This window comes from Leptinotarsa decemlineata, unplaced genomic scaffold (assembly GCF_025532065.1).
Source record: "Leptinotarsa decemlineata unplaced genomic scaffold, Ldec_3_MD MMD2_tig00078422_RagTag_RagTag, whole genome shotgun sequence".
Taxonomy (NCBI): domain Eukaryota; kingdom Metazoa; phylum Arthropoda; class Insecta; order Coleoptera; family Chrysomelidae; genus Leptinotarsa; species Leptinotarsa decemlineata.
In genome coordinates this window covers 8,754,078-8,775,875 of record NW_027412747.1, presented here as the reverse complement: position 1 = coordinate 8,775,875, position 21,798 = coordinate 8,754,078, and the positions used below count along the sequence as shown (strand labels likewise).

At 35.3% G+C, this 21,798-nt stretch overlaps 3 protein-coding genes across 3 annotated transcripts in view; 2 read left to right on the top strand and 1 right to left on the bottom strand.

The window, feature by feature from the left end:
- Positions 1-21,798, bottom strand: part of lobo (coiled-coil domain-containing protein lost boys) — a 511,805-nt gene that overhangs the window by 446,581 nt on the left and 43,426 nt on the right. The gene's annotated exons all lie outside the window — the stretch shown is intronic.
- LOC141487207 (uncharacterized) lies at positions 2,911-4,425 on the top strand. The gene is made up of 2 exons (XM_074186015.1): positions 2,911-3,702; positions 3,760-4,425. Exons 1-2 carry the CDS (start codon positions 3,436-3,438, stop codon positions 4,405-4,407), a joined length of 915 nt encoding a protein of 304 aa, XP_074042116.1. The 5' UTR covers positions 2,911-3,435; the 3' UTR covers positions 4,408-4,425.
- On the top strand, positions 4,592-5,787 carry LOC141487208 (uncharacterized). Its single transcript, XM_074186016.1, has 2 exons — positions 4,592-4,778; positions 4,838-5,787. The coding sequence occupies exons 1-2, from the start codon at positions 4,608-4,610 to the stop codon at positions 5,231-5,233; spliced, it is 567 nt and encodes a 188-aa protein (XP_074042117.1). The 5' UTR covers positions 4,592-4,607; the 3' UTR covers positions 5,234-5,787.

The following is a 21,798-nucleotide window of genomic DNA, read 5'->3' as shown; positions in this document are numbered from 1 at the left end:
AGGCTTCTAAAAACTTAACTGGTTAATTATGATATAATTATGTACCAATATGCCAGGTTTCTTTGAATTCTGCACGCTAATTCTAAAACTGATCACCTATTTAAAATCTTGAATTTGGAAATATAGGAAATATAGAGTTTCCACACTTTACATAAAGTTTAGGTTAGCAACATTACTATTCATTACATTTCACATGTTTGGCCAGTACAACATTTTTACCTGTCACCACAACCCCGCCTACTGGGGTTGTTGTGACAAGTAAATTACCTGAGTAATTTGTTGTTATAAATACAGAAGCGTAACCCAATTGGTGGTCATTTTGTCTGCGATAGTCATCGTATAGTTTGCCACTTTGATAAAAACGAAAAGAAGCTATTGAAATGTCGCGCAGATATTCAAGAGACATGAAGTTGATAGCTGTTGCTAGAATACAAGGTGAGACGAAAGCCTCCGTGGCTAGAGAATTAAATGTCCCTGAGTCTACCATAAGGGGTGGTGTAAAAGTAAAAAACTGCAGGAGCAAGGCCAAAACATGTACCCCAGACTAACTGCAAGACACGATTTCAATGAAATGATGCAGATGAGGCAGCAGATCAGCTTAGCTGCTTCACAAGATGAAAAAAGGGCTGTTCATCGTACGTACAAGCAGGACAAGAAGGAAATTTCTTATACCCAGGCAAATCAAGTTGGGAATTCATCGATTATGGATGACGAGCAAATAGTACATCCTATCAACATCGCGGTCAAGAAAGAGCCCATGGACGAAGACATCGACCTTGAAGAAGCGTTAGATCACGGAAATAAATATCTCCAATGGTTGGAGACATGTGGACATCCCAGTGTTACAATGATGCATGTTGAAAGTATAAGATTGCTGTTGAATAATCTCGAAGGTGGAAAGTGACATCCAAGTCAAACTTGGAATTGAGGGATTCTAACTTTTCTGAATGGTATATCTGAATGGTAATAGCTACTAATTTTTTAATAAACATACATTTATGAATAAGATTCGAATAATTCAACCAGTGTTCCTTGATGAATATAAATCCAAAATGATTTTCATTTCTGTGAAAGTAAATATATATGCAGGGTGGCCCACCACATTCGCCTCGATATTTCTACGAGAAATGAAGAGAGTTAGGGAAAAACATTCGGCACAGTTTTATGTGGGTCGATGAGAAGCATATTACAAAATCATTTTGAAATATATAGGGTGTCTCTCAAAAAAGGTACATACCATTGTTATATTTTTTCTTATGGTACACCCTATTTTTCTCATATTTATAGATACTATAGACAAAATAAAGGTGAGTTATTATTATATTTCCCATACTCAAACTGACCGTTTCTGAGAAATTTTAAAATACAGAGAATAATTTAAAAATTGTTTTCACCGTGTAACGAGCGGCTCGTGATTAAATGTACTGCTTAGCTCAAAGGTTAAAGTTATCTATCACATGAAGTTTTTACTGCAATATTATTCGCAGTGGCGAACAAAGTTACGTCAAAATCTGGACACACATTCAATTAAATAACTTCTTAAAGTTGAATGGAACACCCCGTATTTAGTGGTGTAATTCGACGCAGAAGTGGATACCCTTCAAATCTATATTAGGGTTCCCTATACCTATCTCGTCTGCTTTTTATACAAAAGGCGTTTTTATATTTTACTTTTCAATATTTTTTTTATCTTCATAATGAAACACGCTGTATTGTAATGAAAAGCAAAGAAGCATTTTTGAAGTCATTTTATCGAAAACTTAAGAATCTCAAATAATTTATTACTAAATCACAATTCAATGTTCTACAATCTGTTAACAAATTTGAAATATATCAGAAGGAAGGGATAAAATAAATGAAATATCAAAAATTTTTAATTACTGGCTTCGAAATATGCTACAAAAATCCAAAATATAAGCTGATTTGTGGAGAAAACAAATTATCAATAATGAAATATATTACGTTACTATATACTATAATCTGCCTCATCATATTTAGATTGAGGTAATTTGCTGAGATCCATTCTTGGTGACAATTATTTTCCGGCATTGAACGTATCAGGTACTATTATCGATTTGATATCGGCATACATCGTCGTTAAAATATAACAAACAATATAGGTTCCAGTACCGATCCTTGAGGAATCCCGAGGTTGGAAGTAACGACATTTAAAACATGGCCGTCAACGATAACATATTGTTTTCTTCAAGGCAGGTAGTCTGCACACTATCCCCAAGGATATTTGGTTGAAAAATTGTTTGGTTTTGACTGAACCCATTTTTGACATAAATTCCACAATAACTTCTGAACCACCCGGTGTAAACTCGAGCAATTCTATATTTTTGAAAGTCATTCCGCTCAAGAAATTCAATCGAGAAGTATATTCAAAAAAACTTGAACTTGTTCTGTTACACATTTATTGGACAGTATTAAATATTGAAACATAGCTTTTATTAATCTCCATAACCTTTTCTCGAAACATTTTTCTGTACCTCAAATAAACAAGAAGCTATTATAATGATTAACAAGAACAGCAAACATTATTTTTCTATTAAAACATTGGGGGTTGTACCTGTCATTTAACGGGGGTTGAAGGTAGGGGTAGCATTTTTCCGTTGAAGTATGTCAAATTATGATTTAAATTCGACGTGTTTCGGGATTTTGTTGAAATATGTAACGTAACCGAAATAATGAATTTATTCCATTTGGCTTTCACACACTGTATATATGTAGCAATAATAGTTATTTATTATACAAGGAAAATAGTATTAGATTTTAGCTCGAGGTTGTGCGGAAGCGGAGGGAGACAAAAAACCGAGAGCTAAAATCTAATATTTTTCCCGTGTATAATATACAAGTTTTGTCAGTGACGGGAAAAACGACGATTTAATATGGAAAAAATAGTTATTTATGTATCGAGGGAATTAGGAGGGCCTTAATTACCGATGGCAAAGTTTGCGTCCCGAGGGCCTCTGGCCCGAGGGACAGCAATTGCCTGAGGTTATTAAGGCTCATTAATTCCCGTGGTACATAGATAATTTTATTTCTGACCGATTTCAATAAAATTTTGTTCATTTTTGAAACGGAAAAATGTACCAATTCATTACCTTCCCGGTATATTTGAATCAGGTACCGTTGATTATAGTAGAGTTTTTTTGTTGCTAGGTTGTTGCTATGTTACTTGTTTATAAACAGAACTTTGTTATCAAGCTGTGTTTGCGGTGAAAACGTGTTTTCTACCCCAAATATAATGGAGGATATTTTGAAAAAAGCTGAACAAGCAAGAGAATCATTCATTCCATCGAAAAGTGAAGCCGTATACCAAAAAGAATACAAGATATATCTGGACTGGCTGACACGGAAAAATGTTATGCCAAAAGATGTCACTGAAACTGTATTTCTGGCATATTTTCAAGAACTGGTAAGGAATTTTCTATGTTTTTCGGTAGATTTGGTAGTAATTGTGTTTATTCGTTTCAGTCAGAAACGACTAGTCCGAATTCTTTATGGACTAAATGGTCAATGCTAAAATCGATGGTGATTATACATGAGAAACGAGATATCACCAAGTTCAATGAATTACAGGCTTTTTTGAAACGGAAGAGTAAGAGTTATAAGCCGAAAAAGTCTGCTGTTTTATCTCCTAAAGATGATATCAGATTCCTAAAGGACGCTCCTAATGATATTCATTTATTGCATAAGGTAATTTTTTTCTTATTTTCCTTTTTGTGTGTATTTATTTCCTTTTTTTTGTTATAGGTTGTTTTGATTATGGGTTATTTTGGAGGATGCAGAAGTCAGGAACTTTTGAATATGAAGATATCGGATATAGAGGACCGGGATTCCGTTATGGTAGTGAACGTACCGGAAAGTAAAACTGGTGTATCGAAGAAATTTACAGTTGTGGATGAAAAAGAGTTCTCCGCTTTGCCTTTATTGAGACTTTATATGTCTTTGCTTCCTGAAGGTATTGAACAATTTTTTTTGAGCTTCCGACAAAATAAATGTACATCTCAGCCAATTGAAAAAAACATGTTTGGGAAAATCCCCAGCAAAATCGCAATGTATTTAGGATTGCCAAACTCATCTTCCTATATGGGACATTGCCTTCGTCGCACTTCTGCTACTGCTCTAGCCAATGCAGGAGCAACTATGACTAACTTAAAAAGACACGGAGGTTGGAAAAGTTCCACGGTGGCGGAGGGGTATTTGGAGGATAGCATCGAATTGAGAAATAAAACGGCGCGTATGTTGTCTACTTTGTCATCAGAAGAGGCAGGTACCTCGACTGTAGTGAACAGAAGCTCCAGCCATACAAAAGAAGAAATTGTTTCCAGTGGCGGAAGTAATTTTCAGGGAACATTTCAAAATTGTACATTTATTATTTGTAATGACGTGAATAAATAAAATATGGTTCAGTTTTCATTTCTATTTATTTTTACTTGTGAAAGGTAGAGGGAATTATAAAATCTATAATGTCCCAAGAGAATTATAAAATCTATAATGTCCCAAGGGAGTTATGACCCTCTTTATTGATAGCGTAACTATGACGATATAAGCTTATAATATCCCGGTCAGAAATAAACGTGTTTTCTACCCCAAATATAATGGAGGATATTTTGAAAAAAGCTGAACAAGCAAGAGAATCATTAATTCCATCGAAAAGTGAAGCCGTATACCAAAAAGAATACAAGATATATCTGGACTGGCTGGCACGGAAAAATGTTATGCCAAAAGATGTCACTGAAACTGTATTTCTGGCATATTTTCAAGAACTGGTAAGGAATTTTCTATGTTTTTCGGTAGATTTGGTAGTAATTGTGTTTATTCGTTTCAGTCAGAAACGTATAGTCCGAATTCTTTATGGACTAAATGGTCAATGCTAAAATCGATGGTGATTATACATGAGAAACGAGATATCACCAAGTTCAATGAACTACAGGCTTTTTTGAAACGAAAGAGTAAGAGTTATAAGCCGAAAAAGTCTGCTGTTTTATCTCCTAAAGATGTTATCAGATTCCTAAAGGACGCTCCTAATGATATTCATTTATTGCATAAGGTAATTTTTTTCTTATTTTCCTTTTTGTGTGTATTTATTTCCTTTTTTTTTGTTATAGGTTGTTTTGATTATGGGTTATTTTGGAGGATGCAGAAGTCAGGAACTTTTGAATATGAAGATATCGGATATAGAGGACCGGGATTCCGTTATGGTAGTGAACGTACCGGAAAGTAAAACTGGTGTATCGAAGAAATTTACAGTTGTGGATGAAAAAGAGTTCTCCGCTTTGCCTTTATTAAGACTTTATATGTCTTTGCGTCCTGAAGGTATTGAACGATTTTTTTTGAGCTTCCGACAAAATAAATGTACCTACATCTCAGCCAATTGGAAAAAACATGTTTGGGAAAATCCCCAGCAAAATCGCAATGTATTTAGGATTGCCAAACTCATCTTCCTATATGGGACATTGCCTTCGTCGCACTTCTGCTACTGCTCTAGCCAATGCAGGAGCAACTATGACTAACTTAAAAAGACACGGAGGTTGGAAAAGTTCCACGGTGGCGGAGGGGTATTTGGAGGATAGCATCGAATTGAGAAATAAAACGGCGCGTATGTTGTCTACTTTGTTATCAGAAGAGGCAGGTACCTCGACTGTAGTGAACAGAAGCTCCAGCCATACAAAAGAAGAAATTGTTTCCAGTGGCGGAAGTAATTTTCAGGAAACATTTCAAAATTGTACATTTATTATTTGTAATGACGTGAATAAATAAAATATGGTTCAGTTTTCATTTCTATTTATTTTTACTTGTGAAAGGTAGAGGGAATTATAAAATCTATAATGTCCCAAGGGAGTTATGACCCTCTTTATTGATAGCGTAACTATGACGATATAAGCTTATAATATCCCGGTCAGAAATAAACACGTTTTCACCGCAAACACAGCTTGATAACAAAGTTCTGTTTATAAACAAGTAACATAGCAACAACCTAGCAACAAGAAAACTCTACTATAATCAACGGTACCTGATTCAAATATACCGGGAAGGTAATGAATTGGTACATTTTTCCGTTTCAAAAATGAACAAAATTTTATTGAAATCGGTCAGAAATAAAATTATCTATGTACCACGGGAATTAATGAGCCTTAATAACCTCAGGCAATTGCTATCCCTCGGGCCAGAGGCCCTCGGGACTTCGGGACGCAAACTTTGCCATCGGTAATTAAGGCCCTCCTAATTCCCTTGATACATAAATAACTTTATTTTCTACACCCGTACTCTAACAATACACTTATATGACCATAATCCGTTTCATAGTGATATCCATTATGATACAGATTTTTCATAACGATACAGATTATCAATCAATAGAAACCCATAATTTTTCAATCAAGAATCCTGTTCCTTTTTTCGTCCTAGATTCTAACCTAAGTAACTAATTGCTTTATTTGTCAAAATCAGTTTTCATATTACTTACCTATATCATCAAAATGTCTGAAAACAGCGATATAGAAGGAATACCATCGACTCCAATATTTTTAAAAGATCAGATTAATTACAGTTGTTATATTCAATATAAATATAATTAGAATCTTTATAGTTTTCATATATCCATGATAATACCATTAAGTTTGTGTTTTTTTTAAATATGAGGTAATTACTGTAAATGTGTTCAATACAAATATAAAATTTATAGTTTTTCATTATTTATCGGGTTCAGAAAAAATAGCGTATGCAACTCTCATGTAATGGTTATTAATACACTCGCATATAACATACAAAACTCGCCTTCGGCTCGTTTCGTATCCCGGTTAATGCTCGTGTCTTAATAACCATCATTACATGATCGTTGCATAATATACTATTACAATATGTTAAAGTCAGAAAATCATCGATGTGAAATTTGAATGTTTAAACAGATAGGCTGTTGTACTTATAGCGTTGCTAGGAAACCATCAATAGAAAATCATATATCTGTCAATTTATTTCTGTTATGATATTCATGCAGTCATTGTTCACTGTGGTTCTGGCGTTGAATTTGGTCATTATTACGCCCTGGTCAAAGAAGAAACGGACTGGTTTAAGTTTGACGATAGTCGTGTTACGAAGTGTTCTGGCGATGCATTGAATTTATTGGAGCCTCTGGAGACACCCTACATTTTGTTTTATAAGAGAGAGGACATTGTTAGATCAAGATCTTCAGATGATGTGGTGCTGCAGGTTTTTCCGGGTTTTCCTACAGCTGAAAAAGCAAATGCGCCACTGGAATCAATGAAGTCGCCCCGGAGCGCCAATTAATTTTTATTGTTGTATTTATTTTATTTTTAAAATAATTAAATTTCTGTGATTTGATTTAAATATTGCGAACTTGGTAGTAGTTATTTTGAAAACTGTCTAATTCCGAGTTTTCTCTGACTCCACCGCGTATTAAAAATGCATGGAATGGAAGATGAAAAAGACATGCAGTTTTCTCGGAACTGGAAGCAATCAACAGTGTGGTCGAATTATTCAATGATTAAAAGTATCTTACAATCCAATAATAATGTGGACATTTCAAAATATTTCTGAAACGAAATGGGAAAGGTTACACGCCCAAGAAAGTTGCGATATTTACGAGTACACATATTAGTGACTTTTTAAATAATACTCCCGATGAAGTTTATTTAATGCCCAAGGTTGTTGTTGTATTTGAGATTGCAGGAGCTTGTCGAATTTGTGAAATCAGCCAGGTAACATTAGTTGATATTGAAGATTCGGGAACGTTATTAATTATGAAACTCAAGCAAACAAAGAATGATGTAAACAGGAGATTTGTAGTTACTGAAAAATATATTAAATTTTACCGAATGTACATAGCCCTTCGTCTAGCAGCAGCAAAGGATCGCCGCCTATTTTATGCATATCGCAATGGAAAATGTATCAATCAGGTTGTGGGTAGCAATCAATTTTATAAGGTACCTGAAGCAGTGACTAACTTTCTTCAAATTGAAAATGCCAATTCATATACAGGTCATTCATTTCGAAGATCGTCTGCTACACTTTTAGTTGAATCTGCGGGAGACTTGATGACACTAAAGAAACATGGCGGATGAGTCGGTAGCACACAGGACAGAAATAGCTAATAAAGTGTTTAGAACGTTTGGCAGTGCTGAAATAACACTCACACCAGATTTGCGACCAGGTACATCAACGGCAGTGGTGTCCATGGCGGAAAAAAATATAATTTTAACACAAGAACTTCGACTGTTGTACTTTTGATATAAAGGAAATGTAACTTTTGTATGAGAAAATATTCTAAAATTAAATTTCTACCTTTACTTATGAGTATATGTATATACACACATCGGAAAAGGATGTTTTTAAAAATGGCAATATTTTTTTTTTTAGATCGCTTTAGGGAAATAAAGTTGACGGGTGATTATTAAACGACTGTAACTTACAACAAAATTTATTAAATGGTCAAAAATACTGAGTGCGCATATAAGCAAAACTAAAAAAAAAATGGCTCTTCTTTGGCACCCCGAAAAAAATCATAATACAAAAAAAATTGGAATCAGTACAAAGTATGGCCTCCACGCTGGTTTATTACGGCCCTACATCTATCGTGCATCGACAAAATGAGGTTGTCAATGTCTTCTTGAGGTACATTTGCCCATTCAGCGATTAAAAACTCTCTCAATTGAAACGTTGTTTGAATGTTCCCCATATGCGGAGTCATTCATCGTTGAAGCATGTCCCACACATGCTCGATGGGATTCAGGTCCGGTGATTATGCTGGCCATGACAATACATCAACTCCTTCGTTGGTGAGCCAATCAGTCACTAGACGCGGGACATGTGGACGAGCATTATCGTGCATTAGGTGGAAGTTTTCACCAACACCACCAGCAAACAGACGGACGATAGGTAGAAGAATGGTGTCGAAGTACTGTCGAGCTGTGAGGGAGCGATTTGGAAAAACGAGATCAGTTTTGCCGCCGATCATGATTCCGCCCCATAGCATTACTGTACCACCTCTGTATGTGTAGACTTCCTGGACGTGTCTCAAACGTTCATTATTTCCAGGTCGTTTCCACAGTCTTACTCGACGAGAATCTGGATGAATTCCAAATCTGGATTCGTCTGTAAACAAAACTGTGGCCCAATCATTTGCATCCCAGTTTTAATGTTCTTGACACCACTCTAATCTTCTTCCGCGATTGCCTCTCGACAAAGGTGGACATCTAAGTGGCCTTCTGTTGAAGAGATCTGCTTCATGCAGTCGATTTCTGACAGTATCACGACCAATGGTTACCTGGTGCGTCTGCTGCAACACGTTAACCAACTCAGGTGCTGTGATTGTCGGTTGTCTTCTTGCGGTTAAGACTAAAAATTGGTCTTGAACTGCAGTTGTAGCGCGTCCTCGCCCTGGAAGTTGTTCGGCTGGACTGCCAGTTTCACGAAAACGCCGCCACAATCGACTGATAATACTTTGGGAGACCCCCAAACGAAGAGCTACATCATTTTGTCGCATGCCACCTTGAAGAAGCCCTACAACTCTATTCATCTCAGCCAATGGTAAGTGATGGCGTTCCATGTTAAAGCACAATATTTCCAGTTTAATTGCTGAGCAAGAACTGCATAGAATGTACAAACTCGACACTTTCAGATTATTCATTTCAGCCGAAAACCTACAGTTTGTAAAAAACTTGATAAAAGATTAGTTACCGTTTTTGCAGGCTTTGTTCAACCCATAGAAATCTACAGGGTGGTCGAGTGTACCAATTTAATCGAAATTAAACGACCTCATGCATTTATTTTTATAATATTTAGTATGTTATAAAAATATCCCTAGACTTTTCCGATGTGTGTATATACAGTGTCACCGATAAAGTCCGCATCAAATGGGAAACTTTTTTATTTATCGTTTTATGTGAAATTTGATTTTGACAGTAGATTTTGCTTAAGAAATGATGTCAAATGGCGTCTACAAAATAGGTCACGTGATTTCCCCAACCTGTCAAAATTGACATTTAAAAAAAACATCGAAAAATGACATTATTCTTCAAAATATCCAAAAATATCAAAGGATAAAAACATTTTCTTTGGTAATTTTATACCCACACACCAAGTTTCAAACCCATAATGAGTATTTTATATTTTCACTATTTTTCCGCACTCCTGCTTTTTCTACTTATCAAAATTTAAGCACACCTGTAGTAAATCATTTATTTTAACTAAACTCGTCACCGAATTTCTTTTTTTGTAATATAATAATATTTTAAGAGCATCTTTGATGTTAAAAACAAATTTTGAAAAATAAAAGTTGTCAATTTGATGCAAAGTTCATCTAGTTTCAACGGGGCTTTCAAAACTATACAGTACTTGAGTTTTTTAATGAGCAAATGGCCTCACAATATGAATTAGAACAAAACGGAACATTAGGAAACATCATTTCGTGATTCTTGAAGCCCATTCAATAAAAGAAAAAAACTCATAGTATTTACATTTACCTACTCCGCTAACAACACTAATTTAAAAAAACTGGGTAGGCTGTGAAAAAATATGAAACTACATAATGTGTTTTAGAAAACGTCAATGTCACTGAATAAATTAATGCCCGTTAGTTCAATGTAATGTATGAAAGTTAAAATAATATGTTATCTTTACAAGAAAAAATTGAAATTGTGCTAATTTGTGGTGAAAACACATTGCATCGACAAGTGGCTGATATTTTTAACGCAAGACATCCTGGTAGACATGTACAGCAATCCACTGTAAGTAGGATTTAAAAAAAATTAAACTGACTGGTTCAGTTGAAAATACTTTTAAAAAACGTCATAATCCATCACGCAATAATGATGAGGTTCAGTTGGCTGTCTGCCTGGATGTTATCGAACAGGGAAAATCAAGTATTACCAATATTGTATATAGAACTGGCGTTAAAAGAGAAAGCGTAAGAGCTTTCTCTTTCTGGTACCAAGGAGAAGTAGAATTAAACAGAAAATTTCCTTACAAAATCGTATGGACCGACGAAGCTACCTTCACATCGAACGGCGTAGTCAGTTCCCAGAATTGTAGGTGGTGGGCTCAGGAAAATCCTCATTTTGTGATAGAATGTCGGGACCAATATTCATTTAAAACAAATGTGTGGTGCGGTGTTTTAAATAATCAGGTAATGAGACCATTCTTTTTTAGACACAATTTAACTTCTCAGGATTATTTGCAATTTTTAAATACTGAGATCAGTGATATAGTGGACAATATGCCGGTTGAAATAAGACACAGTCTGTGGTATCAATGTGACGGGGCTCCTATTCATAGTTCAAGACAAGTCAAAGAGAAACTATTAGAAATGTTTAGGGGCAAAGTTATTGGGCGAAATATGGAGCAAATATGACCGCCTAGGTCGCCAGATTAACCCCACTAGATTTTTTCTTGTGGGGTTACTCAAAACAAATCGTTTATAAACAAAGACCTTTTCGTGACGTGAATCACCTAGAAACTGTTGTTAGACACTCTATTTTAAACATAAACCCTGTGAGTATCAGCAACTCAATAAAAGATGTATCAAGAAGGACAATTATCTGCATAGAACGCGATGGAAGACATACAGAAATGTAGTGTATTCAATGTCGTGAGTCTTTTTTTCGTGTTTTTTTGCTATTAGGTATAGGTACATGTTTATTTTCAGTTCCTTTTAATTAAGATTAAATTCCACTGTATTTTTTGTTAAAAAAACAATAAACACTCTAAGATATTGTTTCCTAATGTTCCGTTTTGTTCTAATTCATATTGTGAGGCCATTTGTTCATTAAAAAACTCAAGTACTGTATAGTTTTGAAAGCCCCGTTGAAACTAGATGAACTTTGCATCAAGTTTGACAACTTTTATTTTTCAAAATTTGTTTTTAACAAAAAAAGAAATTCGGTGACGAGTTTAGTTAAAATAAATGATTTAGTACAGGCGTGCTTAAATTTTGATAAGTAGAAAAAGCAGGAATGCGGAAAAATAGTGAAAATATAAAATACTTATTATAGGTTTGAAACTTGGTGTGTGGGTATAAAATTACAAGAGAAAATGTTTTTATCCTTTGATATTTTTGGATATTTTGAAGAATAATGTCATTTTTCGATGTTTTTTTAAATGTCAATTTTGACAGGTTGAGGAAATCACGTGACCTATTTTGTAGACGCCATTTGACATCATTTCTTAAGCAAAATCTACTGCCAAAATCAAATTTCACATAAAACGATAAATAAAAAAGTTTCCCATTTGATGCGGACTTTATCGGTGACACTGTATATCACTTTTCCCGGGGAAAAATGAATTTCATAAAAGTGACATTTTGTTATCGAGTGAGTGATAAATTGTCAAACTTTTTTCCCGTCACAGAAAAAATGCATTTTTCGAAAATGTCCATGAAACTTTCATCTAGTAAGGGGCTTTGAGGATTACCCATAGGAATTTGATTTCGCGATACACTTTATTTATAAATAACTTTTTTCCGTAACTGAAATTCGAAATTGTAAAACGGAAAAAGAGTCAGATATCATCTACACGATATATTTCAATTCCAAAAACCTAAAAAACTCTGTATTTGTAAATAATGAGAGTTGGATAGCTGTGATAAAAACCAAACTCATCGAGTGTTTCTTTAATCAAAGAAATGATTATTTCTAAGATCTGTGATGTCCTGTATTCTTTTGCTTTATCAATGATATTATTTACAATAATTACTGCCACCCCTCATCGACCCCTTCATCTGAGATTACTTTAATTACGACAATTCCTTCTCCGAATCCGTTTCGGACGCGGCCGCGGTCGCATTTTCGGCTGCGTGAATACGGCGCCGAAACGGTCGACCCGCATCGCGGGGGGTGGACAACGAAGGGGCTCTTTAGGTCGCGGTCCGCGGTCCCTAACGGCTCGCCGGGGGTCGCGGGGAGTCTCGCGATTCTGGCTACTCGCCTCCCCGCTCGTCGCGCACCCCTTCACCAAGTAGTACACATCCTGGAGAACGACGAACCCTACTCGCACTATTCCGGTGGATTTAACGGGAGCTGAATTTCCAGCGGGTTTCAGGGTGGACGTTGTATAAATTGCCTCTCCGATAAAGTTCAACAACAAACTTTCATTTGTAACTGACTCAGTCGACAAGTGAACGTTAAGATTTGAAAAATTACATGTAATCCGGTCAATCTAGACATTGGAAGGTACATACATTTACAACAAGCTGCAAATGCGTGTAATTGTTCAAAAAATAGTTAAAAATGAGATTTTAAAATTCCGAATGATTGCGATACCTGGAAAAAAAATTATTCGAGGTCAAAGGTCAAAAATCTCGAAAAAAATTGGTTTTTCGCGATTTTCAGGAAAACTGTAGGTTTTATCATGAAATAACTTCAAATAAAAATTGTAGATCATAAAATTCTCTACAAAAATGTATCAATACTTTTTTTTTAGAGCCACCGTTTCTGAGATACGACGAGTCAAAAAGTTGTAAAAGTTGTAATCGTCATTACATGCACACGTATCCACGCCACCTGTGAGGTAGTGTACTTAGCGCGTTTTTTTAATGTGGTTTTCCCAGTAGGCCTATTTCACATGTCTGTTGTGATTTTGTCAAATTGAAAACTTGCATAATAAAATATATTAGGAAGGGTTGGAAATTATAAAAGCGATTGAAATTGATAAAATGTAAAAATTCATTCATCTGAGTCATAACCTTCAAATACTTCTTCTTGTCGTTCTTCTTCTTGGTCTTCTCCTTCTTCTTGATCTTCTTCTTGATGTTCATCCTGGGTGTAGGTAAACTGCGTCAAGAGTGATGTATCGCATGTTTCAGCATTAGAACATGACTGGCCTTGACAATGTGTACATGCCAGAGAACACAACAGTTCAACTTTTTTACAACGACATTTAGCGCTGCATCCCATTTTACAGTTGCAAAAAATTATGTTCAGCAGTTTTTCCGGCGCAGGTGGGAGTAAAGTCTGAATAGGTTCTAATGCATTGTCGACCAACTTCCAACCCCAGTCTTTTGGGTCTAGCTGATAACCAAGCTCCACTTGAACTTGGTAATATACCCGGAAAAGATGTTGATGAGCAGCAACTGAGGCTGGAGGAAGACAAGCTGATTGCACCTGTTTCTTATTTTAAGTGTTTTTTAAGAAACATGTATATCGATACTTATCTAAGCAGGAGGTTTTTTTCGGAGCTTTGTACATAGAAAGAAGAAACTGGATCCCATTGGTGATCATTTCTTGTTGAGTAGAATTACTTTTTTTTGAAAACTTTAGCACATTGAACTAAATCTTGTTTTTCAAACATTTTAAAGATCGTTGCTCTACCCCCTCCTGTAAAATGCAGACGTCGTATCACAGCCAGTTATTGCGTGTAAAAATAGTACATGATTTTGACTCTTTGCAAAAGTAGATACACTTTTTGACTAATATATTTCTACCTGATATTCTCATATTTATACTTATGTATACCAATAGAAAAATATTTTACTCAAATTACAAATTCAGAGATGTATATACGTGGCAAACTTATGCATATAATGACGATTACAACTTTCTGACTCGTCGTTTCTCAGAAACGGTGGCTCTAAGAAAAAAAAGTATTGATACATTTTTTGTGGAAAATTTTATGAGCTACAATTTTATTCTGAAGTTATTTTTTGATCAAACTCACTGTTTTCCTGAAAATCGCGAAAAAACAATTTTTTTCGAAATTTTTGACCTTTGACCTCGAATAATTTTTTTTCCAGGCATCGTAATCATTAGGAATTTTGAAATTTGATTTTTAACTATGTTTTGAACAATTACACGCATTTACAGTTTGTTGTAAATTTATGTACCTTCACTCTTATTTTTTAGTCTAATTTGACCGGACTAATGATTGAACCAAAAACTAACATAATAACATTTTGAGGAGTTTATACAGGGTGTTATGTAATAAGTGTCTGATATTTTACAGGACGATTCCTCAGTTATTTATAAGGTAAAACATTCATACAAGCATGGGTCCGCAACGCCTTCATTTTTGAGATACATGGCGTTGAAAATTTATTTTTATTTTGTTTTTTCGTGAATAAATTTTAAAATAATGTCGATATTTGGAAAACATTGATATTTGGGGACTTTTTAATATGATCAATTCAAATTTGGTTTTAGTTTGTCTTATTGTAAGGGACGCCACCTATAAAGGTCTTGGTCTCTTTTGAGTAGTCGCAACTTTGTCATGCATGTATATATCACATTTTGTAGAAAAAAAATTGAGTCGTTTATTATTTTTACATGAAAAAGGTATGCTTGTCAGAAGTCTCTACAAGCAGCCGTTTTCGAGATATTCTAATTTGAATTAATCGACGCATCCAATCGTCTTCTCATTGATTCTTTGAAAATAAAAGTATCAAGTAGGCCAGTAAGTTTATTCCAATGTTTTTTTTGGGCCGTCATGTCATTTGTTATTAGTGTCATTATTTGTTCAAAAATGGTGAACTTTACCAATGCAAAGTATGCTGACATACATTTCACATACGGACTTACCTACTAATGGAAATGCATATGAGGCTAGACGTTTGTATCAGAAGCGTTATCCGAACCGCACAACTCCTACTTCAAAAACCTTTTCAAGAATTTCCACTCCGTTAAGGGAAACAGGTAGGAAACAGGAAGCTAGTCATCTGTCGGATGCACATCAGACAGTAGGAGCCCCAGCTACCAAGAGAGCAGTTCTTAATCTGGTAGGAGAACACCCGAAAACAAGCTTCAGAAAAATTCCTCCCCCGTTACGTATCAACTTCTGTCGTTGGTTTCTCCAACACCTCATTCAAAATCTTTTTCTTGAAAATTAAATCCTGTTTACCGACGAAGCAAATTTCTCACGCAACGCTATACGCAATTTTCACAACAATCATTTGTGGTTAGAAGAAAACCCCCATGCGATACAGGGACAGTTCTCTGTCAACGTGGCAGGATTCCTTGAAGATTTGCAAAAATTTTATAGAAAGTAATACAAATTATGACTTCATTGTCGACGTGGGTGCTTTGTTCACTCACTCGAATTAACCGCCGTGTTGGTCGGTGGTTCAAGCCCCAGTCTGAACGATCGATTTTCACTTGTTATCGTCCAACCCGTATTAGGAATCACACGTTAAAAGGTAAAACCTCGTTAATCCTTGGCTCGCACCAGTTTCTACTTCTGAGGGTTGTCATTCGTAGGGGTGCGACAGCTGGTTAATGGAAAAATAGATTTCAAACAGGCAGAACATATTGATTCAAGTGGCGCATTTGCTTTTTAAGCTGCAGGAAAACCCGCAGCACCACACCATCTGAAGATCTTGATCTGCCAATGTTCTCTATTTCACAAAATGAAATGTAGGGTGTTTCCAGAGGCTCCAATAAATTCAAAATATTGCCAGAATATTTTGTGACACGACTATTGTCAAACTTAAACCAGTCCGTTTCGTCTTTGACCAATGCGCTCTTTCCGAAGTTGAATACCACAGAACTTACAGTTTGTGTACCGTTTAGATACCACAAAACTGAACTGTCACTAATGTCAGGAATCAGGATCATGCTAACTTTCAACCGCGCAACTCAGTAGATGGTACCTAATTTTCTAAATTTACAGCAGTTAAGTTTTGAAAGTTGTCGTCTCGACCAAATATTTCTTAGCTTGTAATAATGATTTTGAAAAGTAAAAAGAAATATCAATTTCTTCACGTACGTATAGTCATACTGAGCTCTTGAACGATCATTCGCGACAGGTCTACTCCATCCTTTCAAGTTGGAATCAGACAACCGATGTTGAGAAAAAGTTTGTTTTCGAGACTTTTGTATTTTTTTGAACATGTCCCGTTCCCGTCAATTTCAACTGCGGCAGCTCTTTCGCTCGAGCTACAATCAGATGAACTATCTTCCATTTCCACTGAAATTTGTTCCACATAATTCATAATCCTCGACAAAGTAGACTTTCAGTTCCAAGATATTGGAGATTATATAGTTTATGATAGTAATGAAAGTATCAAAAATTATTCTTCTTCTCTTTCATCATGTAATGGCTTCGGTTACTAAGACTATAATGTATTGACTGTGCATTCAATTATTCAATTGCCAGCTGTCAGCTTCGAGTGCTGTGCACTGCCTCTTCTTCTTCTTCCATATTTTTTTCAATATTGATTATTTGTAGAAAATTCCGCTACTTTATGTTCAAATCCGCTACGCCGCTACCGTCGAGTAAATTCCGCCACGGTAGCGGAATTCCGCTACGGTTGGCAACTCTGCCATAAATTTGCGCTCGCATTCCTCTCTGTCGCCCCTACAGTTATAACCGAAACGTAACTCTCTATTTCTATCTTCACTTACTTATACTACCCTCTCAACTTCCGTTCGCCTCGCCCGATCACACTTTTTTTAACGCTCTCGTCGCGCATTTACTCCCCAAGTGAAGCGCAAGTAAATGAGTTTTATTTCAAAAACTTTTCGAAAGCCTCTGTATATTTCATTTAAACATATCCGGACCAGTGTCAAGCCAGCAGCCTCCGCTAATGGTCCCTTCGGCAAACGCTGGACTGCGGTCATCTCTACCATCAAAGTGTCAATATTCGACGAAACCTGCGTACAGTGTCCGTCAGCCCAAAGCTCGGATTAACTCTAAGTGCACTTTCTAGTTGGCCAGTTGAGCTCTCTCCGGTGAAAATTAAATTTTCTGAAATAACACAACCCTACCGTGGGCAACAACAGCCGATCCGCTGTCAGATTTCGGTGAATATTTGAAATAAGAGAGCATCGAACTGATCGGTTACAAGAGGATGATTTTCAGGTTCGTTAGAAAATTAGAAAATCATAGAAATGAAAAAAAGAAAGTTTCACGAGAAAATCGATATATTTTTCGTCCTAGTTTTTGTCAATGACTCAGAATTTGGGTGAAAGAAGTAAAAGTTGAATCTTGAGAATATCAAAACATGATAAAGCCTTTTCAGATTCGGGAGAAAGTGAGAGAAAGAGAAATTTATATTTGAACGAATAAAAGCCAGGCTACGCTTCAATATTATTTCAAATCATACACCATGGCTCGAAGAGATCCGGATTTCTTCAACATATTTGCATATTTGTATGCATATTTCTGCATATTTATATTTGTCATTTATATTCCACCAGCTGTTTCTATGGCAGATTTCGAAGAATTTTTCAGTAACGTTAGTTTGTTAGATTACCTCCAGCGTGTGAATGTTGTGTTGCTTGGCGATTTCAATATCCCTCTTCTTAATTCCGAGGTTGACGATAGCAAAGGAAGAATACTGAAATCTTTTGTGGAATTTCTAGAACTGTATCAATGTAACAAAATTTTGAATGTTAATAATCGTACTCTAGATCTCGTTCTAACAAAAACTGTTTGTAATGTTCGTAGGGATATGGATCCACTTGTAAACGAGGACGAACATCACCCTTCCATACAAATAGATTTGATAACCTCACACCTCACCTCACTTCTCTCATTTTTGTTACATATCAAAAAATTATAATTTAAGAAAAGCCAATTTTCCTATGATGTATCAACTTGTTGCCAATGAAGATGGGTCTCGTGTTTTAGAACAAACAGACGTCAACACCGCATGTCATAATTTGAACAATATTCGCACTGGTTCACATCAACTATTATAAAAAATATTCGAAAGGAAATGCGGGCCCACAAAAAGTATAATACATCTTTTTATCGTGAACAATTTATTTCGCTAAGAGCTGAAGTCAAGCTACAAATTAATGAAGCTTATAAAAACTTCATTGTTGAGTGTGAAAACAATATATACGGAAATCCAAGTACTTTTTGGAATTTTATTAAGAGTAAAAAATGCAATTCTAGAATTCCCGGCATTATGAAGGATGACAATAACTTTTATTCCAAACTTCAGGAAATCGTCGACGCTTTTGCGAATTATTTTAAAACTATATATATCATATCGGATATCTCCCTGTGTGGTATGCTAGATAACTTTTCATTCAATTTTCCAGGTATAAATATCGAACATATTAATGAGATAGATATTATTAAGGCCACTAAGAAATTGAAAAACAAACTATTGTTGGACCGGACCACATACCGAGTTTTCTAGTAAAATATTGTATCCACCCTTCATTAAGCCCTTTGCTTCACATCTTCAACATTTCACTGAAAACATCTACGTTTCCGGAGATTTGGAAAACAGCACGAGTATGTCCTTTCTTGAAGAAAGGGGACGCAACTGTTATAAAAAATTACAGGTCTACTTCTATATTCAGCAATTTCTCGAAACTATTCGAAATAATTTTATACGGTTTTATCTATATAATATCGGACGATCAACATGGGTTCGTGGAACAATAGTCATGTGTGACCAATCTAGCATGCCTTTCGCAATATGTTTCAGATGCTTTAGACCAAAAGCAACAAGTTGACGTAGTTTATACGGACATGCAAAAGGCGTTTGACCAAATTGATTTTTACATCCTCATTCAGCGACTATCATCGTTTGGCTTTTCTGGAAATTTAATTGATCTTTTCACAAGCTATCTCTTTGACAGAAAGCAATATGTAGAACATGAAGGTTTTCAGACCTCTTTGTACACACCTAGCTCAGGGGTACCACAAGGCTCGAACTTGGGGCCTCTTTTATTTCTGCTTTTCATTGATGACCTGGCGAAAATGATGAACTGCCCAAAACTTCTTTACGCTGATGATCTAAAGCTATACAAAGTAATTGACAATTATGAAAACTGCTTAATTTTACAAAACGAAATCGATCTAGTATTCGACTGGTGTTCCATGAAACATTTACGCTTGAACATATCGAAATGTTACATTTTATCACTTTCTAGAAAAAAGAATATAATAGAATTTTCTTGTGTTATTGACAGCATTCCAGTTAGAAGAGAAAATGAGATGACAGATCTTGGAATCACTTTCGATTATAAATTCACTTTCACTTCCCACATAGACCAGGCTATTTCATCAGCGAATCGAATGTTGGACTTTATTATAAGGAGTACCAGAGAATTCAAGAATATTAATAAGATTATAACACTGTTTAAAGCCTATTTGAGGTCTAAACTAGAATACGGCGTGTTAATATGGTATCCAATTTACAATTGCGACATACATCATATTGATGCTGTTCAAAAAAAATTTTTAAAATATATGTCTTTCAAGGTCACAGAAATATATCCTCAGAGGGGACCGACTATTCTATCCTTCTGAATCAATTTAATGTAATATCTCTGAATACACGACGACTTTTTGTCACAATCTCCTTTCTTCACAAACTGCTAAACAATAAGATCTCTTGTGCCCCTCTTTCACAAATGATCAACTTCCGCACCCCACGCCTTAATTCCAGATACCAAACGATATTTTACTGTGATCTTCTCAGAACAAATAACAGATAGCACCAGTGTCAATACTTTGTAACAACTATAATTCAATATGTGATATGTGCGATATTAATCAAAGTTCTCAAAGTTTTATTTCAAAATGTATTCTCACTAGATACTTTTAACTGTGATCACTTTTTCTTTTCGCTTCTTGTGATATATTTCTATTTCTACTTATTTTTCTTTTAGTTGTAGCAATTTTTTTTTCAACTAATTATACTGTTTTGCATATATTTTCATCAACACCTTTGTACATTTCCTGCAATTGGGTGAATGCCTGTTGGAAATAAAGTGCTATCAATCAATCAATCAATCAAACATGTAAGAATGATTCAACATACATTTAGGGTAAACATACAGGGTGTCAATTTGAAAACTTAATATCTGCCTTCCAGTGAACATAACGAGAACTCGATAAATTTTATTGTTAGGGGAAACACTTTCAAGGACTATTCATAGCCCTCGCGGTTCAACCCTTTAGGAGGGGTAGATGTTGCCCTACAGACCAATTTAATTAATATCCTGTTTAGCCAAAATTATGGAAAAGGTATTACAGAAAAGGTTGAATATGTTCCTTGAGAAATATGAAATGTTATCTTAATGTCAATATGGCTTCAGAGAAAAAAGATCCACCCAAGATCCAATAAGAATACTGACTCAGAGCATAAATGATTTCATGGACGATTCCAAACGAGCAATATGTATTTTCTTGGACCTAACAAAAGCGTTCAATACCGTCGATTACAATATACTGTTAAATACATTGGAAGATCTTGGAAAACCACATGATCTACCTCTCTAACAGAATACATACAAAGAGTAAAAGTATCCGAGAAAGTTAGTGTTGAACAAAAAGTAACTTGTGGTGTACCCCATAAGGAATGGTGTTGAGGCCCATACTCTTCAACATATATCTGAATAATCTTTTCCTTATAAAAACCCACTCAAAAATCATCAGTTTTGCGAACGATACTGTAATTTTATGTAGTGACAATAATTGGTATGACTTAAAAATCAAACTTGAATAAGATATGCATGAAAATGGTTTGACTACAAGCTACTATCAATCAATTTCAAAAAAGTTTTCACTTACCTTTTAGTAGCTTTGATGTTAACCAAATTACGATCTTGTAGTATCTGAAGAAGCCGAAATAAAACCTGAGAAAAAAATTAAATACTCAGGTATAATAATAGACTGCCACCTCAGATGGGACCACCAAATTAAATACATAATAAAAAAATTATGATGTATCCTTTACAAATTCAAAAAAGTCATTGATATTTTGAATATAAAACAAAGAATTATACTCCATAAGAGCTTGATGAAATCCCATTTGAATTATGGCATAGTTGCCTGGGGTTCAGTTTCCAAAACTTACCTCAGATCGCCTGAACTAATCCA

Excerpts from the sequence above, each read along its gene's own strand:
- LOC141487207 (XM_074186015.1), top strand. The coding sequence starts at position 3,436 with ATGTTTTTCGGTAGATTTGGTAGTAATTGTGTTTATTCGTTTCAGTCA. Across the intron at positions 3,703-3,759 it reads ATATTCATTTATTGCATAAG|GTTGTTTTGATTATGGGTTA; the intron begins GTAATTTTTTTC and ends TTTTTGTTATAG.
- LOC141487208 (XM_074186016.1), top strand. The coding sequence starts at position 4,608 with ATGGAGGATATTTTGAAAAAAGCTGAACAAGCAAGAGAATCATTAATT. Across the intron at positions 4,779-4,837 it reads TGGCATATTTTCAAGAACTG|TCAGAAACGTATAGTCCGAA; the intron begins GTAAGGAATTTT and ends TATTCGTTTCAG.